The sequence below is a fragment of the Strongylocentrotus purpuratus genome, unplaced genomic scaffold, assembly GCF_000002235.5.
Source record: "Strongylocentrotus purpuratus isolate Spur 01 unplaced genomic scaffold, Spur_5.0 spur5_scaffold_16, whole genome shotgun sequence".
NCBI lineage: Eukaryota > Metazoa > Echinodermata > Echinoidea > Camarodonta > Strongylocentrotidae > Strongylocentrotus > Strongylocentrotus purpuratus.
In genome coordinates, this window is record NW_022145601.1 from 6,870,752 (window position 1) to 6,890,062 (window position 19,311).

The 19,311-nt window shown below is 39.3% G+C and overlaps 1 protein-coding gene across 1 annotated transcript; it reads right to left on the minus strand.

Annotated features, from left to right (window-relative positions):
• Positions 1-5,958: 5,958 nt before the first annotated feature.
• Positions 5,959-16,059, minus strand: LOC115924476 (peroxisome biogenesis factor 10-like). The gene is made up of 8 exons (XM_030986639.1): positions 15,340-16,059; positions 13,344-13,465; positions 11,899-11,979; positions 11,586-11,662; positions 10,444-10,695; positions 9,686-9,849; positions 8,803-8,941; positions 5,959-8,003 (listed from the first exon to the last, which is right to left on the minus strand). Exons 2-8 carry the CDS (start codon positions 13,456-13,458, stop codon positions 7,929-7,931), a joined length of 903 nt encoding a protein of 300 aa, XP_030842499.1. The 5' UTR covers positions 13,459-13,465; positions 15,340-16,059; the 3' UTR covers positions 5,959-7,928.
• Positions 16,060-19,311: the final 3,252 nt, after the last annotated feature.

Here is a 19,311-nt window from a genome sequence, read left to right on the forward strand (position 1 = left end):
GCACATATTGCGATCAAACAAAATTTAGCTCCTACCTTAAAGTATATAATTATAAGTTTTGGTACAGAGATCCAAACACATACGTTTCTAAGAAATTTAGGTATTCTTGAACAAGCCTTAAAGCCCCACTGTCCTACTTTTGTAGCTACTTGCTCCCTCTACATAGAAAACTTCCCAAATCGGTGCCTGTTGGTCCCCCATGATCCTCTTTTTCTTATGTTAGTTGAGAGCTCAGTAGTATTCACTATGAATATGACGGACAAAGAAAGCGGACAAAATATACAGTTCATCAGGTAGACAAAGGAACATCCCTTCACTGCTATTATGTAAAAATGTGTAGAACAGGTGTCACATGCATATTCACCTGTTCTACACATTTTTACATAATAGCAGTGAAGGGATGTTCCTTTGTCTACCTGAGGAACTGTATATTTTGTCCGCTTTCTTTGTCTGTCATTTTCATAGTGATTGACGGTCTTTAAACTAGCTTATTGTTCTAAATATAAATATATGGGAAAGGAGGGGTAATGGGGTTGGTGATTCTTTAACATTAGGGACTTTTAGATTGAGTGGACGAGAACACGATGAACACCGACTGATCATGCATGTCAACGTACTTAACTGCCCATGTTGACTACAATTAGAAATCTTTTAGATTGCACTCGACGATATACATGCATGCAGGAAGTAACACTATGAACATCACGGACAAAGAAAGAGGACAAATACAGTTCATCATTCTACCCTCAACAAAAGAACATCCCTTCACTGCTATTATGTAAAAAAAAATGTGTAGAACGGGTGAATATGCATGTGACACCTGTTCTACACATTTTTACATAATAGCAGGGAAGGGATGTTCCTTTGTCTACCTGAGGAACTGTATATTTTACGCGCACGCGGCATACTAGTACCTTGAGCATGTAAAGGCGCTATATAAATACCAATATGTATGTATGTATGTACTAGATTTAGGAAAATCAAGGTTGACGCATTCTCGATCGCCGACTGAGACGACGTAACGCATGCGCAATGCCTTAAAATGACGTCACACGTTGCAGTCAAAGCTGTCGACGTGCAAATCTAAAAGTCCCTAATGTGAGACCCGTTGACTCGAAACCACCAATTAGTCACTAGACTTTGTCATTGTTTCATTTTGCGTATTTTCTGACACAAGATTCCAAACTTTCCATTGAAATATTACACTCGTAGAATCCACTTCAATTTCAGTTTGGTTAAATTTATTCAGAAAAATTATGACCTTTTTCTTATATTTAGACTATATTTTAAAGAACTCAATGTTATGGTGTGAATAGTATACAGTTACAGATTAAAAGTAAAATCAAGAATTTCAATGACACCTTAACAGAGAAATTTAGTGGCATAATGTCTAGCAACAAACAATGATAGCTCAGTTAAAAGTTAGGAAAGCAGCTATAAAGGATTTCAGTATAACTGTCATTTTTTTATCAATAAATATATATATTTCTTTACTTTCACCTTTGCTTGAATTGTGCATTAATCTACAAGAAAATGCTGGATACAAGATGTTGAGGGTTAGGGTTAGGTGGAAGTGAATAACAAGCATCAATCTTCAGCGCTGGATTTAAAGAAAGCGTTTGATACTGTAGATCACAATCTGCTCGTAAAGAAACTTGAATGGTACAAAATAGTGCATCTTGGTTTAAAAACTATTTGAGTGAGCGCACGTTTACGGAAACAATTGAATTTGCTCCCTATGGGGAAAGGTGGTCGTAATCTGTGTATAGTGCTTAATAAGCAGAAAAAGTTCCTTTACAACTCTGAGATATTTTTCATTCTTTATAGTGTAGAATGGCTTGCTAGGAGAGAATGTAAAGGGTGGGATTTGAGGGTAAGAATATAGATAGGCAGAGAGGAGGAGGGAAAGCTCTAGAGGAGAACCGAGCCGCAACGAAAGCAATCAGAGACTCAGAAGCCAGGCATCAGGACTAGGTTCTACCTACTCAGCCGCTTTTGGGCTGAGGGAGGGGCGGCGGATCCGGAGGAAGCGGCCCAACCTAGTCAATACATGCAGAGAGGCTTACCCCTGGGTCCGAGGGTGATGTACAAGGAGAGAAACAGCAGCTGGGTGACAAGGGATCTTATCTAAAATGTACATGGGGACAAGCTCTCATTCAGGGTAAGGACATAGTGGACAGACCCAATAATTAATGCAGAGTATAACTTGTGTTATGCTTGTTCCAATCCCTTTCCCTCGATTTTTGCTATACAGCCCCCATCAAAGGGAATTATTCAAGTTAGGTTTAAGTTAGGTTAGGTAAAGAACATTTACAGTTATCTGTCTTTCGGACAAGGATCACATAGTTAAAAACATTAAATGCCTGTGCTTACTCCAGTTCTCCCAGTATGTTTAAAGCATTTTTCTGATTTAAGATTCTTACTTACCAGACACTACGATGTCCATTATAAATGTGTATTATAGTTTGTTATGATATTGTATGTATAGTACGAGTGTAGTCACCAATATAAAAAGATGGATATATCAGTCAATACACAATAAAAAGGAAGCTTAAGTATATATAAAAGGAAATGCTGGTCTGTTGATTATGAAAGGCAATTGATGGTTGTGTAGTAAAATCAGCAGACAATTGTTGATGATAACATTTCGCTACAACATGTTTACTCATCATTTCCCAAATTTGGAAATTAGTTGTTTGTTTCTTTGTGTTCTTCTTGTATTTTATGAAATGTCCATTATTTTGTAATTGTTTATGTCTGTAGGTTTTTTAAATGGAATGTGGAAAAATGAATAAATGAAATCAAATGTGCATGTACTTCTGAATTCCTGGATATGGACTGAAAATGTTGCATGTATCAAGAGTTGTATACTAAGAGGGTACAGAAAGACATTGTACATCAGTAGATGAACTTCTTCAATCACGGACATAGACTGAATTTCTCAACATATTGAAAACATAATCACTGTGACAATGTGCTCTAAGGAGGCGACTCTCATTACAGGTGCAACCAACAGTTATTGGAGCTAAAGATAGTGAGGACAAGGAAAGAAAAGATCTCAAAGAAACAGTAACTAATCTTTATGAGTCACCCACATTTGGAAATGAATCACAAGACAAGTTCACTATGCAAACAGAAGAAGGAAACTTGTTATGACTATAACATGGAGGAATATTGGTCATGTACATGTAGTCCTTCTCTCTTCTTGATGTATTCTCCTTCTCTCTCTCTTTATCTTTGTCTCTTTCGGCTGTAGCTTACTTTGTCTTTATTGATTATAGTTGTATTTATTAAATGTGCTGGCATGTCTCCATAAATTAAAGCTAGCCCGTTCCCACACTGGGATATAGCCTTTATAACCCTATTGCCATTCACAGTGTTAATCCATCATGTTCGATACAATAATTACTACTACTAGACTTAAATGCCATTCATAAATCTGTAATCCACTTGTATACTTAATGGAGATTAAGCTCTATGAAAGGAGATTTAGATATGAGACAGGTTCTTTGTGGTCATTCATGCTTTGTGACTATTCTTTGAAATATGCTCTTTGAGGAACACTTCAAAGGACTGTGTCTTTGGTCATGAGTGGTGATCTTGAACCAATAAGAGTAAAGTCTTACATTAGCCCCCTGCCCCCCTTTAACGTAATTACCAATAAGATGATCCGAGGAAAAGTCAAGTATGAATGTTTAATGAGGTATAAAAGTAGTTTGCATGAATGTTTTGCTCACCTGGTTCCACCCCAACTTGGTCTCCCCTACTTGTACCCCTGTCCTCCCATCTCCTTCAAGCTGTCCCTGGACTAACTACTAATTGCTGGATGTGAAAATCAACAATTTTTTTCCAACCAGATCGGTTCGATGGGAGTAACCCCTGGAGAGACTACTAGGCACATTTTGAATCATGTGCACTTGTCATTGTCTGGGATTCGAGACAGAAAGCTCAGTTTTTGGCGGCAAGCTTACGTGGCCCGGGTCAGGAAATCTTGGTCGACTTAGAACCACATGCCCAGCAGAACTACAGTTCACTCTGTCAGAGACTAGAACAGAGGTTCGGACCAGGGAAAGAGGCGGAAACTTTTCTGACAGAGCTGAGGGCCCGGGCAAGGAAATCAGGAGAAAACTTGCAAGAATTGGGACAAGCAGTGCGGCGCCTTACCTCATTGGCATACCCGGAGCTGAAACGAGATGTGCATGAAAGACTAGCACGAGGACATTTTTCTGATGCAATCTCAGACCCGGAGATTAGGGCAGGGATCTTTCTCGCTTGTCCTAAGAACTTGGATGAGGCCATCGGGCAGCAATCGAGACAGAAGCATACCTCTTGGCGGAGAGGCAGCGACAAGGTATCAGGAAGCCAGAAGCCAAATTCACCAGGAAAATTCAGGAAGTTACGTCAAACGAGAACACATATGAGGGGAGGACGCTGCCAACCCCTGAATGGGCCAAGGAGTTAGGGAAGCTGATGAGAGAACTGGTGGCAGAAAGGAGGGAACCACTCCAAGCTGGTGGACCTGGACGAGGACGACAGCAAGGGTCACCCTCAGTTTGCTTTTATTGTGGTCAGGAAGGACACTGGAAGAGGTCGGGAAACGGGAACGGGCCTTCCCAGCTGGCCAGGGGGAGGTCAGGGCCACAGGGCTATGGACATCAACAACGGAAAACGTACTAGAACATGATTCAGGACAAAGATTATATGAAAAGTGGAGATAGGGAATGGACACTGGAAGTATGGGAGCAGGTAACCTTAAGACAGAGCCAATATGAAAGGGTTGCATATCCCAGGAAAAGTCATACCTCCCAAACCTATTACTACAATATGGAGTCCGTACAGTGCCTGAAATGTTCCAAGGACGTATCCGTCAACGAAATCGCTCCAGAGGCATCAAAGAGAAAGGCACGGTTCTGGCTTGGAGTTCCATTGCACAAGGTGCTTGAACACCTATCCCAAGAGGTGGAACCTGAGCAGCCACTATAGAGACAATCACCAGGAACATGTAAGTGAAGCAGAGGCAATCCATGGCCCCATCACCAAGGAGGCAGTATGCACTGATACCGTCGGAAAAGTGAAAAGAGCTCCCAGAGAGGAGGACACCACAAAGAAACAAAGAGGAGAAGAAGCTGGGAGCTTGAGTCAAAGTCCCAGAAAGAAAACTGCATCAGACCTACAGGCAGCGGAGCCGAGAGACGGAACCCCCACACGAGACAAAGCCCTGAACCTCAGCACTAAACATTAATAGCATCAGGGAAAGTGCAAGACCTGAAGCTCGGAAGAGGGCGGCAGGTCTGAAAAGCCAAGTTCCAGTTCCTCCAAGTCGCATCCCGTCCCAAGTCCAGTCACGAGCAAGCAAGTAATAGGCAAGTAACTTTCTTCTAATATCCTCCCTTTCTCTTTAAAAGATTTGGTGATATTGTGTGGTTCTTGTGAATGAATTTAAATATTTTGTTGAGTCTGAAGTTAGATGATTATTTGAAGAAAGTTTAAATGATTTTAATAAAGTAATAATTAAGTAACACGTAATCAGCCTGTGTCCGTGCCTTGCGTTGTTTTTAAAGAATCTGGTAATTAATATAAATCAAAAGTGGTCCCTTTGTGTAATTTTCTGCCCGGGACGGAGTGGTTGCCCCCACGGACTTACCACAGAAACGAAAAGGGGAAGGAGCTGGGAGCTCGTCTCAAATTCCCAGAAAGAAAAATTCATCAGATTGGCTGAACCCCAATCTGAGACCAGTCCTTGAGCTACAGCACTAACAGCACCAGGGAGAGAGAACCTGAAGCTCGGAAGAGGGCGGCGGGTTTGAAAGGGCCCGATCTGGTCCACTGCAAAAGAAAGCAGGAGACTAGTGACTACGAGAGTAATAGCCGTAACTCCAGTGACACCGATGCGAAGTTAGCTACTCTGCCGGATCGAGCAACTTACAGATAGCAGCGCCAACGAGGATACGTGGGGACAATCACCGACGGAAAGGGTGCTGCCTGAGGCACCCGAATATGAATCAAGAAGACTATCACTGTTTGGGCCCCTCTCACTCCACGCAGTGATCAACAACCAATGCATGGAGATTATCGAGAAAACATGGCAGGAAACATTCAGTAAAAAGGGCCAACTGCATCGTCGGCTCACCTTCAATAGACATTACACCCTCAAAGACATCAACGGAGAGAAATTTGAAAGACGATTCGAAGACATAACGGGACGAGAAGAACATTAATACGCTCACAAACAACAAGTGTCGACTGGAGAGGCTGGAAGAAGGGCAGCAGCAGCTGACGCAGTTGGTAAAACAACTGCTTTTGTCCAAATCGGGAGTGGCCGTTGATGTGTAAGACCTGAGGGAGCCATTTACAGAACCAGTGAACACCGAGGACGAGTTTGACGCTCTTGCATCAAAGCTTGTTGACGTGGAGTATAGGAAGAAGATGGTGAATTTAGAAAAATTTGAATTGTAGTGTCAACTTTACTTGATCATCCATTAACCCCATCTTAACTGGGAGGAGGGTCAATCCCCCCTCGACTTTTCGCGCGTTCATTCTGCAACGCACACAGATATTGATGCTCCACTTCATTTTTCATTGAAGTCTTGCGCAACTTTCGAGACCAATTTTGCGACTAACAGATATACTGTTCTTAAGTCATGTGACCTTTCTCAAGTGATCCTCGGCACCAAAATCGCTAAATTTTGTGGTTTGTGTACAAATCCTATGGAAAATGATTTTTTCCTAGAATACACAAAACCTTCGAAGTCAAGGTCAATATTGGAAAAAAATGCTTTACAATATTTTGTGTTTTATTTCTATGTTTAAATATCTATTTCTGGACCTCTAGGAAAAACAGAGCCATTTTGATAATGGCCCAGAATAGAGCATTCCAGTAGTTTTTTAATTCTCGATATGTACTATATCTGTAAATTGTACTCTTGTATATATTTGAATTTTTATACGGAAAATATAACCAAACCAAACCAAAACAATATATCTTTTTTTTTAAAGGCTGGCTCAGATCCATCCATAAAACATGTTTGTTACACTCTGGTAATGTTGGAATTGAGTTTGCTTTCTCTTTTCAAAATACTCCCCTTTTCTAGTAATTACGTATAGATTCACACAGATTAATGCACAATTCAATTAAGGAGATGGTCCCATTTGACTTCCAAGACAAATGTTGTACTGGTAATGTATACTTATTCTTGTTATTGTTTATATGTCCTTTTTGCAATATTCAGTGATGATAGTTGTTTGATATTTTAACTTCTGTAACCTATTTATTTATTCGTTACTGCCATTTTATTATGTATACTTGATGTTATATTGTACCCAAGACAGGTGTCAGTCTTCAGACTGTTTGTTCTTGGATTTTTTTTTGTGATTTGATTTGATTTCAATAAATCCTATATATAAAATATTTCTAGAAAAATGTCTCTGAATATTCTGTACACTGATCTGCATACTGACAATCAGTGAGTATGCATAGAGGGCTACATTTATTTTCATGAATATGGTTTATCTTTATGTAATATTAGGAATGATTCATACAAGGAAAGATGTTTCTTTGGTGTTGACAAAATACCAAAATCCTTAGTTTAAGGTTGGCAAGAAATATGTCTCAATGATATAAAGACTAAAGCAGATAAAACTTGACTTCATACATACATTTGAAATGCGTTTTCATGAAAATCAACAAAACTTAGACAAATGACAAGTTTGTCCGAAATATTCTTCCATTAACTCAATACAATATATATGTTAATTTGGCCTCAAAAACTTAAAGCTTCATACTGCAGCATTTGTGCTATTAAATTCGGGCGTAGGAGCCAAACAATTTAGCCCAAATAGTCTGCCCTCCATAACAAGACCTGATTGCTTGGCACCGAGCATGGAATACTGGATGGTTATATTGGCGTGACTCCTCCTCCTGTCTCCTGTTATCTCCTGTCGTAGTTCTGCAAACGGACTAGCCTTGAAGCCTGGAAGCCGTCTCTGCATATTGGGCACTCCGGCTGGAAATGGATAAAATGTAAAAACGATAATTAATTTTCTGCAAAACATAATCAGCAATAATTTAGAAGAAACAAACTATTTTGATATAATAGACACTATATAAATACATTTTATAAGAGCTATGGAAAAAACAACCCAGACTTTAGCCAGAGTTCCGAACTTACTTTTTTCCTGGGGTCCAGATCAAAATATTGGGGGTTCTAGGATCACCAGCCCTGTTTACATTTGGATTCTTTTGGGGGAGGGGGCAGGTCTGTTTGTACTAAACACTTGTTAAGCTGGATGCTCTCCGCCCCCCCCCCCCCCCCCCCCAACAAAGAATATTCAAATAAATTATAATAATAATAATAATTAATAATACAAACTTAAATTATTTTTTTTTTAAACGTATAAATAAATCAAATTATTTAAAAATTGCTCTAAAAAAGTTATAAATCATCAAAAGTTAAATCATCAAAAGTATGAAATTGGCAGGTATTGTGGACTTTTTTTCTCCATTAGTTATCAGGTAAGGAGGAATTCATTCCATGTACTACTGAAAGTGCCCAACCCCTCTTCCTACAATCTTAAAGGCATCTTTGATCGTGAAGAGTCTTAAAACATCCCCAAATGGATTGTGCTGACAGCCTGTCAAGAATCTCAACAAATCTCCCCAAATTGCGTAAAGAGTATGCAGCGTAGAGATTTTTTTTCTTGTCCTTAATTTTGGTGTAAATAGTCACAACTGAATAAATGATACAAGCCGTTAAAATTAAAACAACAACAACAACAGGCAAGGAAATATCATGACCGGCTCACCTTTGTCCTGCACCATTCCATGATACACCCCCAGCAATAAAGATGGCCACATGGAGGGCAAGTCGTGTGCTGACGTCGTTCCAGGCAAAGTGAACAGCGCCATCTGGGGTCCACAACTTGAGTATCGAGGGTTACACTTCTGCAAGTACAGCCAGCAATATGTTTTTAATGGATTTGGATAGAGCAAGGTTATTGGTCAGGCCAAGAAACTGAATCGTCTTAAATAGGTGTAAGCTTGAGATACAGATACAGATACATGTAATAATTCAAGGCTTCAGAACAGTCAATGTGCTAGTGCCCTCAAGTTAGAAACTCATCATCAATTTAAAATTAGATCCTTCAGACAGTTCTTGAAACCATATATAAAAGCCCTGGAGCTTACTTACTTAGATTTGCTTTTTAATAGCATTCAATGCAAGTTTCATTTAAAAGTCATTAGAAACTAGATGGATCTTTGACTGCGCACGGTCGTAAATGATGCCTCCGCCAAAGAGCAATTTTACAAACCAAAACAGAAGCAATTTTTAAAATGCAAGTTTGGTTGTAATCCATCAACAGGTTCTCAGAATATCATGATTACAGTAAAAGCTATTTTTCATATACATGTATGACCCTTTGATCATTGACCTCATGACCCTAAGTTCATTGGCTCAGCAAGATACATACATGTCTTGAGTTTGGTAATCTGTCAATTGGTTCTAATGGTAATGCGATCACGAGAATGGAACGTACGGACGGACGGACAACCCAAAAAACATAATCCCTCTGGCTCCTTCGTTGCGGGGGCATAAAAATAGCCCAAATAATCATGCAGTGAACTAAAGAAAGACAACTTCATGGGCAATATGAACAAGCTTTTGGCATTCTCAAAAAAATGTTTTACCTCTCCTTCTCCTCAGTTGCTTCAGAAGACTGGTAAATCACCATTTTTCTGAGTTGTAGGGCATGCCATAGTAGACTGACACTAAGCTGAATACCTGATAACCAGCCCAGAATGTGAAAGCTTTTCTGCAGGGCCTGAGATACTGCTGTCCTTCTGACTTGGATCTAAGGGATGGGGATAGAACATGAAAGGAAAATTTGCATCTTAACAGCAGTAGGCTTTTATAAAGTGGCATTTGATTAGAAAAATCTGTCGAGGTAGAATCATTCAAGAAATTTCTTTGCTACTGATTTTTCTACACATGGGTTGAGAGAGACAAAAATAAGAAAAGGGAAAAAATGTGTCTTTGGACATAAGAAGGCTCCAAAGTCAGGATTTAAAGCCACACTGTACTACTTGTACCTACTTGCTCCCTCTATATAGAAAACTTCCCCAATCGGTGCCTGCTGGTCCCCCATGATCCTCTTTTTCTTATGTTAATTGAGAGCTGAGTTAATGAGATAGCCATCTGTCACAGTGACCTCGCTGGCTAGATGGGTGGTCTAGTCCCTTCTAGCTGAACTAGTACAGCTGGCCTTTAAACCAATCAAAGTTAAGCAATGATAAATGATCTCTTCACTCATTTTCTTTTTGAAAACTCTTTGAAATGAAAGTGCAATGATAGGGTTCTAGAAAATCAATTATTTTTTTCCCTTCAGTTTTAGAGATTTGGTTAAACAACTCCCTACAGTGTGCTTAGGACAGCGAAGAAAACTTACATAGTTGACTCCAGAGAATCTCTTTGCAATATGATAGAAGAGGCCACGTAGGTAGAAAACGGCCATGTGGACACGGTTTACAAAGGTCAACGCACGTCTCACGGAGGGCAGCCAAAGGCGGAGCCTGTTGTTAGCCTCCTCGGAGAGATGAGACAACCTGTAGCCAGCCTCCAGGTGAAACAAGAGACGAGCGAGCGTCTTGTCCAGGAGGTAGGGGGCACCGATGTGGAGCGCTACTAGAGCAATGCGTCTCTGCAGGAAGAGATCATCGAATTATGATAATGATAAAATGATGAGGAGGAGGAGGAGGAGGTAGAGTAAGAGGGAGAAGAGGAGGAGAGGGAGAAGAGGAGGAGGAGGAGGAGAAGGAGAAGGAGAAAGAGAAAGAGAAGGAGAAGATGTGAAGAGAAAGAGGAAAACAATAATAATACAGTCATGGGTGGAGATTGGTATCAATGCAGACAACAAATTAAATGGTCTCAAATTTGTTGTAATGAATTAGTTCAATCTGTAAAGCGCTTAGGCACATTGTTGGATCAGTGTATTTAGCGCTATATAAACAAACAGATTAGTATTATTATTATTATTTTTCATAGGAAAAAGATTTTTAAGTCAGAAGTAGGACTCAGCAGATGGTTAAAGATAAACTCCAGTACTGGTTAAAAAAAAAAAAAATTCTCACAGAATCAAACGAAACTTACCCTGAATGTTCAAGATTACAAATAAATGACACGGGCCAAACAATTTTGGAAGAAAATGTATACTGGCTGAGTAATGAGCATAGAAAGACAAGGAAATCAAGGTAGTACTAGCCCCGACACCATGTGTGTTGTCCCATATATAGCTTTCTATGTGAGTGCTTGTTACTTTACAAAGACTCGGTCAAATTTATTATGATTTTGATGACTCCAGAACCTTGCAGTGCACACCAATACTAACATGCTACATGATCAACTGTTTCCGATCCTTTCCACACCTTTTCTTTCACAATGCAATCGCATTACCAGTACTAAAGTTTATCTTTAAATTCCAAGAAAAGTTGCAATCTACTGCCAAAATGGTAGAGTTGGCATATGTGAGAGACAAGAGAGAGTGCAAACTCAAAATGAAAGAGAGAAATGAAAGAGTTTTTCATGCCATACCTGCAACGATGGAACTGCTCTCTTTGTTCCATCAACTTGAAGTATGTTGACATACTCTTCACCAAGGGTCTGGAAACCTGTGGAGATTCACCAATTCATATGGGTTAGTTAAAAGAGAATTGTATCCAACAAACATTAGCTGATTATCTTACTCAACATAGGGTGCATTTATCAACTCTTTTCTAGCCTATAATTAGCATTTTCAAACGTGTTTCAGGCAAATTGGCATGTTGATAAACGTGACATCCTGCAGATCACGTTCGTATACTGAACATTTTTGTTCAATAATCCCCTATGAAAAGTAAGTACATACCTGCAATTGTTGTTAGACCGAAGTACAAGACATCTGACACTACATCAAGTTCCTTTCTCCATCTGGCCCAAAATCTTGTACCTAAATGTAGACAGTAGAGAAAGACTGGAAATAAATAAAATTTATGTATCGTTTTCTCTCTTGGTTTTCTCTGTAGTAAACTAGTAACAATCTTGATAATCTAAAGTCTGGTTTTAAAAAATGGAAAGGGGGGGGGCGGTTGATAAGCCCTGCACATTTGCTTCAGACTTCCTTCCCTTTGGCATGCTATGTGATTATTATAACAAGGCCACAATTCTACATTGTTGAAATGGTACTTGGTACTTGGTTGGGTAATCCCTTTGGCAGCTCACTCAGGAAGCTATACTGGGATGGAAGGTGAGGTGAGTAACTACAAGGAGTGTCATGAATTGCTGGAATGGTGTGGAGAAAGCACTCGTTAATTTACAGTAAAATATGCTGAGTCCAGTGCAAGTAAAAACCAAGCTAGTAAGCTTATATGATGTGGGAACCAACAGGGGGGCTGCATCATTCTGATGGAGGGTAGAGCAGCCTCCTTGAAGTTGGTTATTCATGTTGCATTGACTGCTGATCCTGGCAGATGATTCTAGTTACTTATTGCTCTTATGGTCTTATTGCTCTTATGGTCATCCCCAGCATCTCACAGGAACACAAGAAATTAAAAATAGTACAATGATGGAAAAATTCATTTCATTTTACCCATACTTGGTGCTTTAAGGTAATTGATTTCCCATTCAAGCCTGCCTACTGCTCATTGGAGCACATTGTGTTTACACGGAGAAGTTGGTTTTAATCATGAAGGAGATATTAAGGTTCCTTGTACAGTCAACTATCAGACCTACAGGGGGGGGGGGGTTCACAAAGACTAAGATCGAATTAAGTTGGACTCGAACTAAAGCAGGCCATTCACGCCACTGGTTGCTCTCACCGTTGGTATCACAAGGGATGTCGCACATGTATCTACAGAATTTACTTTTTTGATAGTTCACTGTTGAAGAAAAAAAGTTACTTACATTGTAAACTTAAGTTACATTTAAGACTTGGATTCATATTAGGTATGCGATTTATGCCCCCAAAAAGTCTTGAACCAGATGTAAAATTAGAGGGGGAAAACCTTAGAAATTATTATCATTAGATAATATTTTTCCCTTTAATAATGAACTATCAAAATATGTGAATTCTGCAGATTGTACGTCCTTTGAGAGACCAATGCCACAAATGGTTAGAGGAACTAATGCCATGAACTGCCTGCCATAGTTCAAGTCCAACTTAAGTCGATCTGAGTCTTGTGAAACACCCCCCTGGTTGTATCTCCCTTTTCGCATCAAACTGATAAAGCTTAGCTCATTCAGACAGACAACAGAAGTCAAGAGTATACATGTAGAAAAATGTCTCTACTGATGAAAGTGAAAGAGGTGACATACCTATTAATGACTGGACGACATCATGGATACTGCCTCTAAGCTGAGTTTGGTACGCTTCATCCTTTTGACTGCTTCTGATAATCTCGGCTTGACCTGCCGACTGAAAGGTCGCCATTGAAGATCTGTAATATGAAATGACAATAATTGCATTCATGATTCATCTCCACAACCCTGTACTTATATGTTATAAAAATACAAAATGGTGAAAATATGTACAACCACAACTTCACAAGAATTATACAATTTTGTGAGTGGTAACAACTTTGCTTTTCCAGTTCCATGCCACAATTAGTTGAATATTACTGGTAAGTAGAATTTTTTTTTTTCCAAACACGCCTTCATAATATGGTTAAAAGAACTGATCATGATTTGACTCCGGCAAAATATATATTTAGCCTTGTCGATTACTAAAACAAAATTTTAATAAATCTTAGAATCAGTCTGGGAAATCGACAGCCACCCAAATTGAACAATAAAATATGGGGACAGTGAGAAATATATGTTGTGCATGACCCAAATTCAAACATACATGTACGTCGAGGTCAAAATCTCAACAACCACCATTATTGTAGGAGTAACTTCAAATTACCAAAATATGAAGAAAAAAAATTGAAATTGGGTTGTTTTTTATGAAAATGCCGTTAAAAAGAAATATCAGCAAAGTTTATTGTTTTTTTACCTTAAATTAAAGACGAAGCCCAATGGTCTGAAAATATTTTTTTTGAGAGAAAAAAAGTGCCTTCAAATTTGTATGTAAAAGTTGATACTGCTGTGGAATCATTCTTACCTTTTCTTTAAACTCTCATACTCACAGTTTGCACTTATTGTTTTTATGACTTTTTTTGTCAATTGCAGCAAGTTATGATCCGACCATGAATTCTGAGATATCAGATATCTCTCCACAATTCTTTTGCTATAAATTTTCTAGTTGCAACCATTTCACTTGTCATCTAAAATGTTGGTATTAATCGATCTGAATAATTTTTTTATTATTATTATTATTATTTATTTGACCAATCGGAAAACATACAATGAGTATAACAATCAGATAATACATAGACATTTCATACAACATTCAAACAGCTTTATGAAAGTGGAGAGGGGATAGAGAGAAGGATGCAGTCTGCTGGTCAGAAGGATTGACTAGCATGAGTCATGGCATGACCCTGAAATCTGAATATCACACTCTTAAATTGATAGTTGATACAAAAAATGTTTCTTGTTAGACTTTTCTAGTCTAGGCGATGTCGAATATAAAAATGTAAACAGTCGAGACACCGTCAGAATCAAAACATCTCATCACACATACACAATTATACATGTAGTCTATGTAGGGTCTAGGCCTATAATCTTTTTGGCAGTAACATTTTTAAGACTACATATACAACCACACACACCACTTCCACTGATACTGAACAACGAGAACAAAGGGGAATCTACTCTTGATCTTGTCACAAGTCACAAATCTAAACTGATGCGGGACCGCCAAACGTTCTCAACATTATTAACACGGCTCAGCTGGCGCTAGTGTAGCAAGGTATCCAAAATATAGCCTACTAAAACAGACCCCAAATTTCAGACCCCAACCCTAACCCTAAGTTAACCCTAACCCTAACCCTAACCCTAACCCTAACCCTAGAACCCTAACCCTAACCCTAACCCTAACCCTAACCCTAACCTAACCCTAACCCTAGAGATAATGATAAACACGAAATTTGGGGTCTAAAATTTGAGGTCTGTTTTAGTAGGCTATATTTTGGATACCTTGCTACACTAGCGCCGCTCAGCTCAGCCTGCGCGGCATGCAAGGACTAGATCTAGCCCGAGCCGCTCCGGCAAGAGCGTGTGACGCATTGACCATTTTTCTGTCTGGCTGCCCCAACTTCGCCACAAAAGATTAAGTAGAAATTTAATGTAGAAGGTTAATTTATTCACTTTAGGGAAATGAAGTCGGAGTAAAATTCATGACAAATGTTAAAAATGAACCATATTTCACCTCAAAGGCTCAGACGATGTAGAATTGTGCAATTTGTTGATAGAGTTCGTTAAAACTGTTATCTCCCGAAACGCAGATATTGAACAAACAAATAAAAAAGGAAAAATATTATGCACTGTTCCAGCGTACCGTACCCTGCCCGGTTTCCGCCCGATGGGCAGTTTTTCTCAGATAACTTCTCCGAAAATGAATTATACAGGCGCTAATGTATACCAATTTGTTGCCGAAATTCTAGCAAATCTAGCGTTGCCATTCTTACGCCCGAAATCATAAGCGATTGTCCGTAGCGCGCCGTCTGCGTGAGGCATTTTCCTTGCCTAATTCCGCCTAGACCCGCCCTAATTCCGCCCGATGGTGGGCGCGCATCAAAAGTATAGAAAAAGGAAACATCTCGGGTACACGTTAGGCCAAATCAAATTGCTTCCCAGTAGAATTCGATCTACATGTTATTTTGATAATTGATATTTCTTTCTTTATTTCTTCTCTTGCCTCTGTAGGCCTAATGCAAGTGCACTGTTATTTATCAGTTTCTGATCTGGAAAAACAATTTTGTACTGCCTTTGGAAAATCCTGCGACTTGTCTATGATGTTTTAATAATGTGTTCAGTCAAATCTTCAGTGTTCTATCGCTAATCGGGAGAGGGGAAGAAAAAAAAATCCACAATAACAACATTTTGTCAAAAAAAAAACTACCACTATTAAAGTAAACACTTTGGTAAGAGAGTAATGGCACTTCATTTTTTAATTTTTTTTTTTAAACTGCAAATTATTCTCGACATCTCTCAAATCTTGATTAAAAAATAAATTAGCGTATATTTTTAGGATATTGGTTGGAAAAGCATAGCATTTTCGTCATAGGAATTATCATCATCGCCGACATCGTCTTAATCATCATCATTACAATTTTAGGGTAGGCCTATGTGACGCAAATGTGGTTTCCTGTTTGATTATTTGTTCAAGACTTCAAGTTGTTGTGTTTTTTGTTTTCTAGTTGTTCTAAATTATGCAGTATTTTATGCATTCAATAATAATAGTTCAACTTTAAAGATAAAACTTTCCGAAATGATCTTGAAAACGAAGTCGTCGATTCACTTCCATGGGGGGGGGGGGGGGGGGGGGGGGGGGGGGGGGGGTAGTGAGCACATTTTTTTTTTTTTGATCCTCAAAAAAATTTCAATTTGCACCCCCCCCCCCCCCTTGAGCGCCAGGGGGGGGGCCCAACCCCCAAAAAAGGTAAAAATCACGTGATTTTACATGATTTTTTTCTCAAGGGGGGGGGCCCGGGCCCCCCGGGATCCGCCACTGCCCCCACCCCCCCCCCCCCCACATTTTCTACATAATGCTACATGTTAAATTCATCCATTCATCTATTTATTTATTCAATATTCATTCATTTTATTGCCGAGAGATATTTATGTTATGGATAGAGATGAAAAATGTTCACCTTTTATTCGCCATAAAACTTTCGCAAAACTAACAACGTAAGAATCACCTTAGCAATTTGAAAGGCCTGACAGGCGTATGCCCTTAATGTATTATTTATACTACTCTTTCGATAGCCATTCATATAGGTTTATTTCACATGAAACAACAGACTGGGATTTTAGTTTCTACCCCTATATTTATTTTATTCACAGTCAACTGAGGGAAATTTATGGCAGCGAAAATGTCATGATTCATGTTGGTCATGTTGGTAAAATTAGATAACACACAAACAATTGAAAAAAAATTGAAAAATAATTATAGCCTAAAGCATAGAAGTATTAAGAAAGAAGGATATAAAATTGAAGAGGGAGACTAAAAGAAAAATGGGGAAAAGGAGGGGTGTAATCGAAGAAACATCCTGTATCGTATTATAAACAAGCACTCTTTTCGCTACAAAGCCACGACGCTGGATTAAAAGGCGACACAACATGAATACAAACTTTTTGCAAATCTATACCAACCCTGGCAACTTTTTTAAAAGCCGGACCTATTTTTTGTCATTGGGATCACTGTCGGAGAACCGAACTTCAAGCATTTCTTAATATCAATCATATCTAATTTTGTCACAAAATTTAACTTCATGACTAGTAGGCCTACATTAAATTACAAATCAATAGACCACATCGTTACCCGAAATTGTCGGTTGCTCGAACGAACGGCCAAACATCATTGCAACATTCTTCGGGGGGAGGGGGGGGGGCTTCAATCCCGGCCTCCCACCTTATTCGCCTATCATAATAAGGACAATTACACCCCAGAAAACTACTCCCAAGGATAATTACCCAAATGACAATTACCCCTCGACGACTCAAACTACGCCCAGAAAATTACCCCCGATGACGATTACCCCCATCTCTGAAACTTAACCCCTATATAGGACATTGACCCCCCCCCCCCCGGACAACCAAGAACAATACCCCCTGTTCATTAAAGGGGAAGTCAACCCCGATAATAAGTTGGGTAATTTTTAGGGGGAGATCATTTTCAGGGTGGGGGGGGGGTAAAATTATTATCTATCCCAACATCGTATAAACGATGTTCACACAGGGAAAATTTTCTATAAACATGTTTAAAACTGTTGAGTTAAACACGTTTATACTAATCATCTCTAGATACGATGAATTTTAGCTGTGTGTGAAAAGGCTGCATGTTATTGCAATGACGACCTTCGTCATTGCCTTGTTTTCGTTCACATTCTGCCCCATAAATATTCTTCTTATCTTCGTCAGAAAATCGCATTCGTTTTGCACGTAGTGCTTGTTATTCCTAGTTAGGTGCTTTTCTCATGTCCATTTCCTTTCAAATTTCGTATGGTCAAGGGTGAGTTTATGTTACCCCTGGGGGCAATATGTCTTTCTACACAGCCATTCTCAATGTTTTCAAAGTAGTAGGCGTCATGATTCTCAGTATCATTATATGGCTGTATTCCTCTTTTGTTATGTACATAACAAAAGAGGAATACACCCTTGACCATTTTATTATTGTTTTGGTTTCGGCCAGGAATACAGACTGGTCAAATGGCCTAATCCATCAAAGTTATGAGTCATGTTTCGGGCTATACTGTAGGACTGGTAGGATTTCCCTGAATTCAAGTTCGGGGGGAACATGAAAGGAAGTGGACCTGTTGACCAATGGGAATTTAATATTGTATGACCCTTCCCACTTTCTCAAACTGTTGCCCACTGGCGTACCTCTGGGGGGCAGGGGCAGAGTGCCCCCCCCCCCCTGACGGGCTCCAGGGGGAAAAAAGAAAAAGGGGAAAGAAAAGAAAAGAAAGGAAAGGAAAGAAAAAGAAAAAAGGAAAAGGGAAGAAAAAAGGAAAGAAAGAGAAAAAAGGAAAAAAAGGAAAGAAAAAAGGAAGAAGAAGAGAAAAGAAAAAAAAGGGAAAAGAAAAGGAAACGAATAAAAATGGGGAAATTTTTTTTAAAAAGACCATGGTCGTACGCACCAGGGGGGGGGGGGCAGTTGACCCCAGATATTTTGAAAACGTACAGTTTTTTTCCTGAAAATGTAGTGTAGGCCTATACCAAATCCTTCAATTCTACTTTTGAAAATGCAAAAGTACCCTCTTGACCAGTTCGGTCGCTCGAACTCCCTTCACTCCTTTTGCTTTTGAGATTCTTCGAAAACTTTTAACGCATCTTTCCCCCCCCCCACCAGAAAAATATTCCGCATACGGCCCTGAAAAATTAAAACAAATGAAAATAGGAAAATATAAGTGATATAACAAATTCGAAACTCTTCGCTGGCGCGAACTGCTTGCTAGCCTATTTTGTATTAAATGTTTTCACTTGCTCGTCCCCCTGAAAAAAGAAAAGGATTAGTATTGCCTAGAATACAATTGTGCCTGCCCCGACCTGCAACCATGGCAACAATAACACACAATACAGTGCGTCCCAGAAAAAGCGAAACCGAGAAGTATCGATGTTTTATCATAACTTAATCACAACCATAATGAATGAATGATACATATTTGGAAAGCTTAGA